Source organism: Manis pentadactyla, chromosome 14 (genome assembly GCF_030020395.1).
Source record: "Manis pentadactyla isolate mManPen7 chromosome 14, mManPen7.hap1, whole genome shotgun sequence".
Classification (NCBI taxonomy): domain Eukaryota; kingdom Metazoa; phylum Chordata; class Mammalia; order Pholidota; family Manidae; genus Manis; species Manis pentadactyla.
The window spans coordinates 79804423-79821165 of NC_080032.1; the positions used below are offsets into that span (position 1 = coordinate 79804423).

Below are 16743 nucleotides of genomic sequence, written 5' to 3' on the forward strand. Positions count from 1 at the left end.
CCATACCTGGGGAGGGAAAGTGCAATTTGTAAATGCCCATTGTTATTTCTTACCCAAATGTTTGAAAAATTGGAGACATATTTAGACTCTATCCAGGTGTATGGTTTCACATCTTTCTGGGATGCTCAATTCATTTTCTTGATGTTATTTTAGTTTGAAAATACCAATTACATTTACATCCCATGACGAAAAACCTTGGAACATCATAAAAATGGTAATTAAATATTATACATTCAACAATGCCAATTTCAAGAGACTATACAAAGAGGATTCCTTTTAGGTTGTTTTATTGATGACAGAAACAGTGCATAATTAAAGATTTGATGAGGAACCTGCAAACAATAAGAATGTGTCTATTGCCAGCAAAATACAATTATTCCAGGTCCTTTAGACATTAAATATAGAGTTCTTTCACACCAGATGGTTCATGTGTAACAAAGCCATTTTAGAATGTTTAATTGTGCTTCTATAAAACCTTCTAAGAATGAGGTAGTTTCCTTTACCCACTGTATTTTCCACATTTCCGTTATTACACTTCTGGTGAACTTCAATCCTTTTAACATAACCTTTAAATAATTTTCTATGAAAGCCAAGCCTTATTTACAAAGCGTTTCTTTCTTTCCACTTGATTTTTCTTAAAGGTAATTTTAAGAGCCACTACACAACGAGAGAAATCAGAGATAAGCAATGGCTGGGGATTTTCTTTACCGTAAGTTTTAGATGTAAGAGAACGCATACTAAAAATTCCAGAGTTAAGCTCTTCTCCTGTTTCTATCTGTAAATTCTGATTTAAAAACTACCTCTGCACAACGACTTATTTTCTCACAGCCACCACACCAGGGAAGCACAAATCCTTCAGAGCAGTGGGTCAGGCTCGATGTATAAGCTAACTGGGTGCATTGCAAGAACACTCATTCCTGTACATTATTGCCAGGGAAACATCTGCAGAGTTCAGTGTCCAGATTAGCTAGCTTATTTGTAACAGTCTGTCAAAACGTATCAATGAAGCAGAATTCGAGGCAGGTATTTGCTTTCCTTTCTTGATCCTGAGAATGACTTTAATGACCATGCAGAAATGAGCTGGAGGAACCACAGCATGTTGATGCTCAGCAAAACCAAAAGACAGTATTCAACTGAATTCCAAATGGGTTAACTTGCACCTGGGAAAGGGGAATGGTTGTAAACAGTATTTCTAAGGGGGGGGGGGGGAAGAGTAACAATCTACTCCTTGTCACTTATTCTTTAATTCAGTCTCAAGAAGTGTCACAAATCTTAGAATTGGATGAAGAAATGACACACTAGATCCTATGGATGACGCAATTTAAAATAAAATGATTTTCTTGTAATGTGACGGTCAGATTATTACCTCATGATCACAGCCTAATCTTAATATCTGATGAACGGGCCACTGTATTTAGTCACTTCTTAATTGGCACCATTTGTATTTGGCACCTATGTTGAAAACTGAAGGCCCCTGTGGCTGGCAGAATAAGGAAAAAGCTCCTTTGGACAACACAGAAGCAAGTTTGAGTTTTTTCCCCCTCTATCATTCCTTTCTTTCTCAATCTCAGGTTGGTCTTCCTCTGACATGTTCTGTAATTAAAAATTTCTCCATAACAATAAGGACCCTTGCCATGTAAAAGATGTGCAAAGAAATCTGTCAATGAAATTACATTTTAATTCACTCCCTTACCACAGCTTGCAGTCAATTCTTACCATCCCAACAGCAGATACATAGATCAATTTGCAACTCAGGTTCTAGGCCTTATTAGTTGGGCCTACTGTGGTATGAAAAACAGTTTCAGAGAGAGTAACATTACTTTAAAGTTCAACACTTGTACCAGGCAGATTTTAAAGATCACTCAACTTACTGAATTTCATGCCTTTATCATTCATTAAAAAAAGGATGTTCACATATACCTGGTCCCAGGGTATTACCTGCCCACAAACACTACTATATCTGGTTGATAATGTTTCATCAACATCCCAATTGAATATCTGAGAAGTCTTTTATTATGGTATGCTATGCTGCTGATGAAAAATAGATCACTTTCTTTTACCTTTGTATTTTTAAAAGGATTTTTTGGCAATGATAAACATTTATCTCTTTGCAATACTTTAAGTGGCCTTTTAAAACCTCAAACTGTGAAGTTATTGTGTCTTCCACCTGTTATTTTCTGAGAAGCTGGACCCGTCATTTACAAGCTAACACTCTACACAGCCTGATTCATGATAGACACTTTCCAGAAATACTCATTCCAGGAATATTTGGTTTATTTCAATAACATCTAACTTTGAGTGTAAGGTCTGCAAGGATGCTGTCGTCGGAGGTATTCTTTTGTTACATGTACCATGACAGCTTCACATTGCTCCAAAAGAATGCAGTTAACAAATGTGTTAGGTTGGTGGTAAGCAGTGAACCAGGAGGTAATCCACAGCTCTATTCAATGGCTAAATAACCCCTCACTACTAATCCTACTGAGCATTTTCACACTGTAGGAAAGGAATGGAAAAAAAGGACCAATTTCCTTTAAAAATGAAATGAAAATGTTCACAGTGATTTCTTAGTGAGGGACATGCTCTTTGTCTCCTTATCTAGGTGTGTTAAATACTATTTTTATATCTAAAAAATAAGTTCAAGTAGTAGAGTATAAACTCCATGAGGGTAATGTTTATATACTCCTTTTTTAAAATGGACTTCCCAATCCCTATATCAATACCGCTAGTTGTGTTAGGTATACATTTGTGGGTAATCAATCAACATGTATCAAAGGAACTATCAACTCCTTGATCTCTGTCAATTAACAGGTAATGCTTGTTGAAGAGCTGGAACTCTTTGCCTCCTTTTGCAGGGAGATACTTGGAAAACAGCTGAACAAACCCTACTTGTGGCAAAACAAAGTGACAGGTGTTATAGAGTACCACTGAAACTACTTGCCAACATTACTATTTATAACTTAAGTTTTTGCATATCCACGTATGAAGAAACCCACATCACAAGGAAGAACTCTTTGATCATATAGAGAGACAGGACACAAAATAAGGGATCTTTACAATAACTCTAAACCCTGCCTAAGCCCTTTGCTTTAGGGCAACCATTGAGTATTTATTGCTGTACTTGTTTTAGAAAATATCATTCCCTGAAAGTGAATAAATGTTGTCTTGCTTAAAATGTATTTTCCCTACCATAAGGGTAAACGAAACACCATTTTAAAAAGAAACTTTTTAAGGAAAAGAATATAGTGATTGAGTGCTGAGAGGGAATGGTGAAAGTAAATAAGCCTATTTTGGCAGCTGATTTTATAGCACAGACCCCCCGAAAGCAGAGCTGAAACTGCAGCTTTAATAAAAGACTACAGTTCTTTTGACCAAGATATACTTATTTTTTTATCTTCAGTACCCAAGAGAGCTCTGACTGAAGGGAAGTTAAGACCGCTTATGTAGGTACCAGTACATCAAGCAACAAAACTGGTCTGACAAAAAATTCTAACCAAAGAATAATGGATGATATAGTCTGTTTCCCGTATCTTCAGGACTCTGACATTGCATGTCATATAGTTGATGTCATGCTGTGCTTTCTTGCTGTTACCTCTGATCTTTATTTTTCTTACGACAATCTTTTGAGAAAAGAATAGAGGATGTTTACCAGGTAGAAGACAGACATGATTCCCTAATAAGATTTCTCAGTCATTTATTTCTCTTTCTCTTTGACTTTCCCTTTGTATTTCTGAAAGCAAATGTGGAAATAGGTATTATTAGTTTATTCATTCCTGGCAACTGCAGGTACCACAGCACGTTACACATCCCTAAAGTGGACTCTCCCTTTGGTATACCATGAGTTGGATCCTTAATACATGATGGTGACAAAGAAAATTTCTAATAGTAAATATCTTCAGGAAATGCTCAGGTTTTATCTATGCCTGAACACTTCATTTAAAAACGTTGGTTTCTACTGATGTGTTCTAGAAAAAGCTGACAAACTTGGTCTGAAATGTAAAAACTGAAAAAAAAGTGGGAGGAAGAGAACACGCAAAATAAGTTAATCATTATCATTTTAAGTGCCACCAGTTCTGTTTATATTCATGCACATGTGAATTGCTGAATCTCATTTGATCAACCCAATTAAACATTAAATAATTGCAGCCAATTATGCAAATATCAGCAACAATATTAATTTGTTGATCTTTTTGAGCAGATTAGCCTCACATGTTCCTAATGCTAGACTATCTTACGCCTTAAATGATCAATTAGTGTTACCATAACTGAGTCTTGAAGAATGGATAATTGCCTAGTTATAATGTGCTGTTCTTGCTGTATTAATCCACTGCAATTAAACAAATAGTGCACAAGAAAAAAGATGTGCAGATGTTCCTTTTAAATCTATTTAACAAGTTAACGTCAAGGTCAATTTCCTTCCTGTCTTATTACTTAACCGAGAACGGCAGATTGTGTTTTTTAAAACGTATACGCTTAGCCTTCACTAAATCTGGTAGAAAGGGCTTATGATGCTCTTCAGGTTTGCTGAAAGAAATCATACACACATAATGTCAAGATATTTTGTTCTTAAACTTTTACAACATGCCTTGCCGTACTAAATTTAAAGATGCAAAGTATAAAATGAATTTTATTATGTGCTACTTGAGAGGTTAGAATTACCTGTAGGTCTTTTCTAGAACTATATTAAAAATGAGGTCACAGGACTTAGCCACAGCAAACACGTACCCCTAGATGGCTACTTGATGAATGAGAGTGTAGAAGACAGCTAACGCCCCTGAGGCCTGAAAAGAACAGATTCTCCCAAGGCTTCAGATCGCCAACTAAAAGCCCCCTAAAAGATACTTTTAACCATTCCTTTTCATCTTCTACTTCCCTAATTTTCATTTTGCCATTCCTATCTGAAAAGACCCTGTGGCCAAAAGTCTTGGAAAAGAATCAAAGCCCCTTTTGCTATGTGCTGCTACATGCCTTAAGGAAGTTTTTCCAACACATCAAACTTTTAATACTTTTTTTTCCTTGCTCTGAAAAGAGAATGAAATATGATCAGCAAGATGAAAGTTAGTCGGGCTGAAGGACATCAAAATATAATGTCTGAGAGTTGACCTTCCAAGGGTAAATGTTCTCTATCAAGATTTGACTTTCCCCTAGATAAACCAGAATGCAATTTTAACTCACAGCTCCTAAATGAGGAAAACATCATCTATAACTGCTCTCCCTGTACCCTAGCCACATGTGCTCATCCATCCACTCTGTTCAACAGAAATGAGCACCTACAAACCAGAGTCTACTTTTCTGCTTTCTACCAAAAAACTAAAGATGATTTATTTTCTATTTAACACTTGCCATGTCATTTCCATTTGGTTTATGATATCACTACCTCTCCAGAGCTATTACTTCAATTTCAAGACAGTCTTCAAATATGAAACAATTCCTCTAACTATGCCTTTGAGTACCTCGAATGGCTTAGCAGTCCATGGAAAATGAGGACAGGATGAGGTAAATATACACAATGTCAGAATCACTCCCAAATTCTAATAAAGAGGTCTCTCGTAAGATAGAAACAAAGAAGGTACAGTTCTACAGAAGCTAAATGTTCATTCACTCATTATTTACTGAGTACCTATGATGTGCCAGTCAGGGGGATAAAAAGATCTCTAAAGCACAGACCCTTGGTCTTCTACTGGAGGCTCACCAACAGCCAATTACAATACCATGTGCAAAGGGCAATGGTGGAAACATGCACGGGTCTTGCTGATGTACAAGGAGGGCGTGGAGTGGACTGCGACCTTGGAAAGAAGGGAGAGATTTACCTTAAGATGTACTTGGGGGGCCTGCAATAAAAGGCGATGAGAAGAAATCCAGTTTTCAGTCTGATTTTAAAGAAATCCAAACACTTTCTAAGAATGAGTATGTGTCACAGGAAATGCTACCCAAGATTACAGAGCTTTCAAATACAAAAACACTCGGTTGAGGAACACAACATAACTTATGCTGAAGAATAAACATTTTTGTATCTGAGTAAAGTACTAAGTGAGGCACTAAGATCACCGAGGAGAAGTCTATAATGTATGGCTTACGTTGCCATCTTTCTAAGAGAAGGTAAGGTAAGTTTCTACTACAAAGTCTACACAACACCCTTTGATGGTTACAATTCATTTCCTCTGGCATGAGGAAGCAATCAACTTGGTAACACTGACAGAACAAACATTATGCACACCTAAAAACAGAGAGCCAAAGAAACCCATCATAATTCAAATGCAACAGTCTGTCCCAATAGCACACTGATGATCTCCTGTATTTTCCATTCAGGATACTACGATTGTCCAGTTGCTCTCTTCTCTTCCATACTACAACAAAAGCAAGAAAACACATTTCATTGTAAAAGCTAACAGTGCAGGAAAAGTTACAAATAAATTTAATAATACAGCGTTGCACGAACATTTGCTTCTGTGTTGAACATTAAAATGCATTCAGATTAAAAAATACGATTAGAAAGAAACAAATCCTTGGAAGGAATCACAAATTTTGTAGTTATAGTTGAACTCCAACTTGTACCTAGAGTAGGTCTTCTACATATTTAAGTACATGTCATGTCATTCCCGTTCTGTTGTTAGTGTCTGCTGTCCAAATGAAGCAACTCAGTTAAAGTATGTAACTACTGTCATGTTTACTCTAAAGGAGTGATATTCAAAGCTTACTACCCAGACCAGGGGCATCAGCACCATTGGCAATGTGTCAGCAAAGCAAATTATCAAGCCCCACCTCAGACTTGACTGAATCAGAATCTCTGGGGAGGGTCCCAGAAAGCACTTCCAGGTAATTAGAGCCAAGTTTGAGAATTGCTGCTCTAAAATGCCCCCTTCTCAAGAGCATTTTATGTTCATAAATAAAAATACTACACTAATAAGCCACGTGGATTGAACACTGACTTTGTTCTCTAAATGGAAGTTTGTGAAAAATCAGCATCCCAATTTTTCTTATTTCTTCCAAAGTTATGGAACTGCATGCATCTTGATCAGAATTTCATTATTTACTTCAGCAAATACCTCAGCAAACCTGAATTTTAACATTTTAAAAATCAAATGAAACAAAGATACCCCGAATGTCAGAAGTAGGAAGCTACTTTATACTCAGATATTCTCTCGTTCGTTCATTCATTCAGCAAACATCTCTGTGCTTAAATGAGCTCTCGCTCTGAGCAAGAACTACATGCTGATGGGCTAATGGCACTGCATGCCAAGACCTTTACAGACTTATCACCTCATCTATCCTCAGATTAACCAGATAGCAGGTACCATTATCAATCCCATTTTATGGGTGAGAAAACTGAGTATCAGGGAAATTAAATAACTTACTTAAGGTTGTAATTAGTAAATGGTAGAGGACAGACTCTAGCCCAGGTCTCTCTCACATCAAATTCCACATTCTTGACCACCACCTAGACCTCCCTCCACACGTGCACATTGCCATGTGTCTGAAGACTGACTGGGAACAGATCTTCCCTGCCTGTAAAGTGTGCCATTAAGTCAGCCACTATGTGTTTGCTAAAGCACTCAGACCACGGCTCCTTTTCATATAAATTGGCTCTTTTAGCCCTAATGTAACTTCAGTTGAAATTAATACAAAACACCAGAATTTCTAAAATGGAAAGAATCTTAATGATCATCTGAAAATGTAGGGGATGAGCCAAATTAGTGGGGATTTGGACTTCAGTTCGGGACAATTCCACTTACACCAGTTTTATATATTGGGATTCCAGGGAAAGATTTCTTTTGTGGAAAGTTTTGCTGGTTAAAAAATCAAGTATGAAGAGCAATGAACTTTTACCCAAAGCTTCTTGTTTTACAGATAAAGACACTAAGGCTCTAGGAAAACTCTTACAAGCCCAGTTCTCCTGCCTCTGCCTGACGCTACTCCTCCTGTGTCACATGGTCCATGTGCTGTGTTTCTCTTAAAGAGCTTTACAGACCTCAGAGAGCAGAATCTAGCAAAGTGGTAAAAGGAGTAGAAGCCAAGAGCAGGTCTACCTACAGCCTTCCAGTTTACATGAAGAGGATGTCATGAATGAAGTGAAGGGAGCCCAGGACTACATGTAACTTGCTCAATCCACACGAGAAAGGGTTACCTAAAGAATGTGGCCTCCCGCTACTTAACTACAAGTCACGGGAACGGCTGGAGGAAACGTGCCCAAATCCTGCCTGATTTTTTTTTTTTTTTGTCCACATGACTTAAGGTGAGAACAAAATATGTGTTTTATTTCTCTTATCTGGATTCCCATTAAAACACTAGCTGCTTTTGCCATCAATAACATTTGTATGTCAGCATTTTAACATTTTAGCAGATCCACAGAAGAACTGTTTCTTCTACAACTGTTTCACTACAATTTCATCTTGAGTCGCTTCGGTCAAAGTAAATATACTTTCAATTACTTTAGTTTTATGAATAGTCAAAAATCAATTTTGGTTGCACTGACAGTCACAGGCCACATCACTCTATGAACCCGCATGAGATGTATTAAGGTTTTCCCCTTACATCCTTCAATTTATGCTTTTATGTAAAATCATAGCACTCAGAGATGTATTCGAGAGATGGACTACAGGTAATTCATAAAAACTGGATCTTGGCAGTTAGCAATCAAACTTTTCGTTTGGATGATGGATAATTCCATTTAATTTTTGCAAAGTAATTCAAAGGAGAAATGACAGATTTTTGCAGAGACAGAAATTATATTCTTTTCTCAAGAGTATGTGTCCAGAGGAGGGGCAAGAACATATCCCAAGAGCTAGGCTGCAGTGCACCATCATCAGGTCATTACAAAGCCAAGCAGCGGGCCCACCCCAACGTTTGGCAGGTCTGCTTCTAAGAGACACTTGATTTTGTTCACTGGAATCAAAGACGAGGTTCAAGTAACAGAGCAAATCAGACTGAACCTATAGGAAGGTACTAGGAACCCTTGTAGAAGACAATCAGTGTGATGTGCAGAATTTTCACCTTTTCATGGATTCTAGTTAGAACACTAAACCAGGACATGACAAATAACAAGTTCATTACTTCACATTCAGCATACATACGGTACATGATTTTACATGGCCTTTACTAAAATACCTCTTACATTCAGCAGACAATTCTTTGCACATGAAAGGACCATCTGCATATCACGCATACTCCCCACATTGCCAATAAAAATATATTCAGTGCTGCCCACCAGGTAACAAGCTTTCAATTCTTGTTCTAAATCCTATTATTCAATGGCCACGCAAAGCTTGGTAATCCCATACATAACATGTGGAGAGGTGTGTGTTAGGGAACAAGGAGGGGCTGGCAAGCTGGTCAAGGAATTGAGTCATCAAGGCAGTCTGGAAATGTTCCCTTAGCATGCGCACAAAGAGAAGGATAGTTTGGGACATGGGCAGGAAAAAGGGGAGGGACTCTTTAACTTTGTATGTAACTAAAAGTCTTCAAGCTGTTCCAGTGAGCAGAAGAAAAGTACAATAACCACTAATGATCATTTGCTCTTACAAAGCTATAGCCATTAATGGGAAAAGAGATTTTTAATTCTATGTGGTGACCTGCAATCAATGCAGGCCCTGTTCTTGTCCGATTGGGGCTTTCCTTTCCCTCAACTACTTAAGAGGTCTACCTCTCCCGTCTCTATAATCACCACTTCCCACTCTCTGACACCTCAACAGCAGCACTGCAAGTTACTGAACTTGCTAGCCCTGATATTTAAATCGTTAGGTTCCAGCTTTTATCTGATCCTGACAGCAGTCTCGATATCTGTTCTCTCACTTTGAAAAAATCTAAATCAGGTGTTGTGTAGGGTGTTTTGAAAAATAATTTGACGTTATTCAAGACCTTCCTCGCACCTCTTCTCACAATGTGTTAATATACAAAAGCAACACGTTTTTGCTCTTTTGCATTTGCTTGGTGTATCACTCACCCATTCATTCCTTTATTTATTTATCCAAGAAACATTACTGAGTATGAACTAAAGTCCAGGCCCTGGTTACAAAAAAGAGAATAAAACAATTCCCACAGTCAAACAGCCTCAGAACAAAGACAAGGGCATGACTAGTTAGAATATAATTTAACCCCAGGAGCTATGGAAGCTGGAGGAAGAGGTGGCATTTAAGTGGGTGAATGTATGTGTGTATGCGGGAAAGAGATGTTCAAGAGAGATTCAAAGGTTCTTAAAGGAGATGTGACTTAAAGGACAACCAAGACCTTATCAAGCAGGAAATTGTAGAACATGCAAAACGGCAGGAAGGAAGTCACAGAGAGCAGAGCATAAAGAACAGAGAAGACCTCAAATGGCAGGGTCGGAGGTGAGGAGGCTGGTGAGTAACTGGAATAGGAAAGACTACTGGGAGGAAAAAGAGGGCTGAGAGGTGTGGCTAATGTTCTCCAAGTTTAAATTTGGTTTAGTATGAACACAGAGGTCGTTTGCTTATTTGCATTAAAAAAAAAAAAAAGAAAAGGAAAAACTGCCATTTGAAGTGTTCCCCTCCTAAGAGGTATTTGTAGGACAACCTAAGACCTAGGATAAATACTTGACCTCAGAGATTCTTACTCGTATGTGTAACTACACTAGTTAAATGCAAAGCAAGTCTGTGGCTAAGAAGGAATTTTCCCCAGGTCAGAGTCAAGAATCTTGAGGGGTTTGGGGTGTTGTTTCTCTTATTCAATTCCTCAGAGCACTTTGTAGGAAACACTGGTTTCCTATGTAATGTTTCCACGTCATGTCAGAGAGCAAATGCAAAGCATGATGCAATTCTATGCTTTTTTCTCAATAATTACTCGAATGATTTTTATTTTGGAGAGAAAGAGACAACCTTGTGCTTGCTGACAGCACCAATTTGCCATCCTATAAGAACGGTTTTGAAATTTTGGGTTCCATCCCCATGGGTATAAAATAATTGAAGAAGAAAGATGTGGTCTTAATGTAAGGTCCTTTGTTACTTAATAATCTCCGGAGCAGAGTTGGTGCTTCTGGTTTGTGGTTTAATTCAGAGTCATTGTTTTATCTCACATATCCTGTGAATGTATCTCTTTGTTTTGTTCTTCCATATGGAACTCTGAATGAATCACTGGCTTTTAGTGTTAAGTACCATTATACTTTAATATCTAGGGTAAAAGAGAAATTGCTAACTTCTTCTTAACTATAGGCACTATATTATATTGAGAATATATACAAGTAAGAGCAAAATGTTACATCTTGGCTTCATATGTATCTTTTACTTTTAAATGTTTTCATGTGATCTTGCATTTAAATTGAATGTTTTGTCCTTCTTGTGTATCAGTGTGTTTTGGCTTTTCTAATTTTTTGTCCTTTTTTTGTTATTATGTCACCCACACCTAGAATGGCCTTTTGCACAGTTGTCCAATAAGTGTATTTCCTTGAATGAATGAATTAAAAAGTCACTTCATTCATCTACATTTTGGGTTTCCATAATCTTACTTTCAAAAATGTTCTTTCTGAGAACTTTGTAATAGCTTCTTTTTTTGCCCAAAAATTGTCTTTGGGCTTCTCTTTTACTCATACTTTAGGGTCTGATGCATAGTTTTTATTGCCAACTCAATAGGGATGACACACATTTCTGCTTTTGTCTTCCTTAGCCAAAGCTTCCTGAGTATGTTGATTTAATATGTCTACTTAGACGTCTCTTCCCAATCCCAATCTAATAGAGTTTGATTTTTCCCTCAACTCAGTTGACTATTTTTCCTTTTCTTTTAGTCCTTTACAACCAATCAGATAAACGTAAATTTTCTTATTTCATATAATCTCCAGGAGGCAATTCTGAACTCTCTTATATTTTAAACATGTGCTTCCATACTATTTTTTTTTTTATTTTCCAAAGAGATCTTCTTTCCTTACCACTATCCCCACACTTCTGCCATTCTTAAAAAAATCTTTCATTTTTGTTTCAGATAAAGTCTTTCAGAATCTAGTCAATTATATATTTTGTTTATTTATGTTCTTTATTTGAGCATAACACTAAAATTTATTTGTCTTCATCAGATTTACTCAGGCAACAATAGAAAATTTAAATAATCAAAACATTCATGTAGAAAGTTTTAATAAATTTCTTCCAATTTTAATCATTTCTGTGTACATAAATAGAAAGCACCTCAATAAATTCTATGTCTTCCAATATTAAGATATTCCTTTATTTAGCATAAAGAAAATGCCTACAAAAAGCCTTCATTAAGAGTGGAAGCCATTTATTCAAAAACCACATTCTTTCCTTTTAATATTATTAATCTTGCATAAAAGTTACTGAGTAAGTCTTCAAAAACTATAATTTTTATTGCTATCCAAGGGCCTCAACTACTCTATAGGGGCTTGTTGTTTTCCCAACCAACTTCAAATTGTTGCTAAGTTTTAAGACCTAGCACCATCTGATGTCACCCAAACTTTCAAACTTTATTTCATGTTTCAATATGAATCTCAGCTCCCTTGAATATTTTCACCGACGAGTAATGGTGGTTCCTGGACTCAACAAAATCCTCCAACTTGTGAAACACTTGCAAATTACAGAATAATTTCTTTTACAGGTTACCTGGTGTTACCTGGTATGAAATGCCTGCCGAAAAATATGCTTAACTGCCTAATGAGACATTACTGTAGATTGTTGCTCAGGAAAAATAGGCAAAACAAGTTTAGCCATATAAAAAAGTAGGTGTGCACCCTCTTTGACCCAACAATTATAAACCCCTAAATTTATTCAAGGGAAATAATCAAGGATACACTGTTCCTAATAGGGAAAAAGCTGCCAAAATAATGTTCAATAATAAGATTTCCCTAAAAATTGTGGTACATCCATATAATGCAACTCAAACTTTATATGTGGAATTGAGAAAATCGATATGAAAAAGCAAATGATTTATTAAGTGTAAAAAAACATATAACCAAATTATGTATGAAAATTTTTGTTAGAAAAAATATCTTAAAGTATATATAAGTACTTACAAAATATTGGAAGTTGAGATATTAAAAATAAACTGTGCTTATTTTTCAGTGTTAGAATCACAGACACTATTAGTTTTCTTCTGTGCTATCTTCTACTTTCAATTTTTCTTTTTACAAAACTTATACTTTTTAATGAGATTTTTAAATGTTATTAAGATTTATATTTATATAAAATGTTATTTATCTTATTATTTGGAGTCCCTGACAATATTTTTTTTCTTTTTTTTTTTAATGTGTATCTTCTTTTCCATTTTTTCTTTGTTCATGCCCACACGTACTATCAGGACCATCTTTAAATTTGTTAGCCCCAAATGGCAATATTTGCTCTATTCTCTCTATTGAAATATGACTTGTTTTTAAACTCTGATTGAAATAAGATGGCATTTTAAAAGAAAGACGCCCTTACCTGAATATCAGTCAATTTGCCCAATATCCGGCTCGCAAGCTTAGGACCATTCTCCATAGTTGGAATGTGTATAGTCTATGAGAAAAACCAGACATGAGATAATTTAAGGATATTCCCATGTACAGTGACAGGTAAGACACTCAGAGGTTCTACTGCATTAAGGCACTTCTGCTGAAATATGAAATGGCACTATAACCTGATTAGGTGTGCTAGCTTCTCATGCCAGAGGCTCTTTTCTATCCTGCATTTGAGTAAGAACAAACTAGCCAATAGTAGATTGTTTTCATGGCCTACCAACTGACTTTAAAGCATGACTGGTTCATATGCCAGTCCTCAGGCTGATTTAAGGAACCAAGGAGAAGGGGTACCTACAAAATAACAGCTAAACTTAAAGAATCCTATCTCTTCTAGGAGAATCTACCAGGATGAATGACTGGCCTCCCCATCTAATCTAACCTTCTTAGCAAGAAGTAAGAGCTCCAACACCCTCTGCCACAAATTAAGGCAAGTCACTTCAGGGACATAAATTAAAGCAAATCTGTGCCTTTACAAAAGAGGCTTCAAAACCTATGGCCATTCTAAGCCAAACCTCAAGGAGCCATAACCTCCACAATGTTGGGCTGCATGGTTAAACTGAAGCCTGAGAGATTTCACACCCCGAATTTATATCTGAGTCATGCCCATTCAGGCCTTGTTGGCTTACAAGCTTTTGGTAGTTTGATTTTAGTAGAAAGTCCATGCTATCACTTTTCTTCATATGCCCTTTAGGAAAATAAGACAAGATATATTAGGACTGTGATAGGATTAGATGTACCTTTGGTTCTGAACACCTCCTGGAAACAACACCATTAAAAAGACATTAAACTTTATAAACATTTTATTTCTAGCAGTGAAATAATAATGGGACTGAAAAAAAAAATCTCACCCAATGACTTCAGTTCATTAAAAAAGTGGACTAATTTGGGAGGATAAGGGGCATTTACTTAAATACTACCACAATAAAGTGGGAGATAGTAGTTTTATAATCAGTACATGTATTGATATATAATAGAATAATTTTTCTCCCTTTAAACAATCAGCCTGTAGATGGAGTTATGTCAGGAGCCATTCATTAAAATGGAGTTTGAAAATCTCAAGCAATGAGGCTGCCATCTATTAAAACCAGCAGAAAAAAATCAACCCAACCAGCTGAGGAAAATAACTATAATGGTGAATTTAGAAACCAACAGAATTTATATTAAATTGATCATTTGAGCTAATTCACATTTTAAGAATAATACCCACACGCCTTTAAGTTATAAAGTTAGAAAATGATGTTAATCACAAGTGTTGGTGCTTTATTATGAAGGGAAAAAAAAACTGAGCAAAAGAAAACTGGAAGGACAGCATATATAAAATGAGACTATTTACTGGGAGAAGAAAATTTCTTCCAACCAATTTCTTGAATTCCTTTTGGAAGATTTTGGTAAATATACCAGGTTTGCCAAATGAAATTTTCTGTAAAGCTGTCTAAATAATAATAATAGCAGCAGCAGCAATAAAAATAATAGCAACAATAATAATCATAGTAGGAGATGAGCATTCAAATTTATTTTCTACTCCAGGATTCTGGAAGTACTTTTGGAAACTAGTCACTGAAATCTACCTACTTCCTTAGTGAGCTGGTAGAAAGAAGTAAGAGAAGAAGTCTACTTGCACATCTCCAATCCCAAAACTGACACAAGGCAGATAGGACAGTTGTCCAAGGACACAAATGACTTCCTACCACATCAGAGCCAGCACAAAATTACTGGGAAGATGAGAGGAAGTAATTTGCTACCCCAGGTTGCTGGGGATGGAGCGCCCCAGCCAATGGAATGCCAAGCTGCAGATGCTTGACGGACAGGCAGCGAAGAAGCACTGTCTCACCTCGCCCTTGTACAGGATATCAGAAACTGGGCACACAACGCAGGCCGTCCCGGAGCCAAACATCTCCCTCACTCGGTTCCCCTCCACGGCTGCTGTCAAGTCATCCATGGTGAGGTACCTCTCCGACACCTTAAATTCACCCTATTTGGAAGGTTAAAAAGTAGAGATGTGTATTTGCAAGGAAAAGGCAAAGCAGAATCAGCCCTACAGTATGTACTCTCCTACTTTACGCTCAGACTGAACTCAGATGAGGCCATAAACCACCCTTCCTTCGCGGGAAAGCTGGAGGGACCACATCACCCTACTGGCAAGTGCACTGAGGGGTCAAGCAACCTCCTCCAAGGTCACAGCATCTCTCAGCGAGATGGTTGGAATTTAAAATACAAGGCTGTCACTATAAAACACATATATTTTAATACACACCTGTGTTTTTTTGCCTTTTATTTGTTGACATGGCTAAAGTCTCACAAGTTGATGTACCTTGAGTGTTACTTTTAATGTGTGTTCTACGTTAACAGTCTTAACATGTATTTATCGTTAAATTTATTACTACATAATATTAATACTTTTGGCTACCATTCATTGAGCCTTTGCATGCCAAGTTCTCATATTTGTAAGGTGGGTCTATCGCCCTCATTTTACAGATGAGGAGATTAAGGTTCCAGGCAGTTGAGTGACAGCCCTAAGGCCACACAGCTAGTAAATGGCACAAACTGGATTTGAACTCTGGTCTGATATGACTGCATTCTATAGTGTCTTTTACAGAGTAAAAACTTAGGCTGAGTTTAACTACCTGAAATAATTCATTATTTTAAAACTGAAAGTATACATATATAGGAAAGTATATCTAAAAAATTACAGTTCGTGTGTATGTGTGTATGCACACTCATATAAGTGTATATGTATTATATATAATACATATTTATTATTTATATATTTATTATACATATATATGTGTAGATACATGTAAATATATGTATATATTTCTTTCTAAATTCACTGATTCTGTTGACTTCACAGCAGTAATCCTCTTCTTCTCTTCCTTACCTTTAATATATTAGGATGAGTTTCATTATAGAATTATTGGTATAACCTCAGTGACTTACACTGGTGAACTATTTGGACATTTTATTTGCTCAAGGATAGGAAACAGGAAAACATTCTGATGCTCTTAAGCTGTTTCATATTCATTGTTTCATCTGTTTAATCCTCATTCTTTTATGTTAGTGGTTAAAGTTCAAAGTTTGTCAATAGGCTATTTAAATTACGAGCAACAAAGAATGGATAGGTTTTTTTTTAAATGAGACTATTTTTTAAAACCTATAAATCCTCCATAGGTAAAAATGGAAATTGGAGACCTTGACAAGATTCAAAACGTTTAGATGAAGTCTGTATCATGCTATAGTATATTTGGAAGGGCATGAAAATACGCCTACAATAGAAATACGGCATTTTGCAAGTT

General features: G+C 36.6%; 1 protein-coding gene across 3 annotated transcripts in view; it reads right to left on the reverse strand.

Annotated features, from left to right (window-relative positions):
• Positions 1 to 270: 270 nt before the first annotated feature.
• Positions 271 to 16743, reverse strand: part of BCAT1 (branched chain amino acid transaminase 1) — a 107273-nt gene continuing 90800 nt past the window's right edge. For all 3 annotated transcript variants that reach the window (XM_036889493.2, XM_036889492.2, XM_036889494.2), the window contains exons 9-11: positions 15282 to 15422; positions 13374 to 13448; positions 271 to 6344 (exon numbers count right to left, since the gene is read on the reverse strand). In XM_036889493.2, coding sequence (XP_036745388.1) covers positions 6303 to 6344; positions 13374 to 13448; positions 15282 to 15422 — 258 coding nt within the window. In that variant the 3' untranslated portion in view covers positions 271 to 6302. The remainder of the gene's footprint in view (positions 6345 to 13373; positions 13449 to 15281; positions 15423 to 16743) is intronic.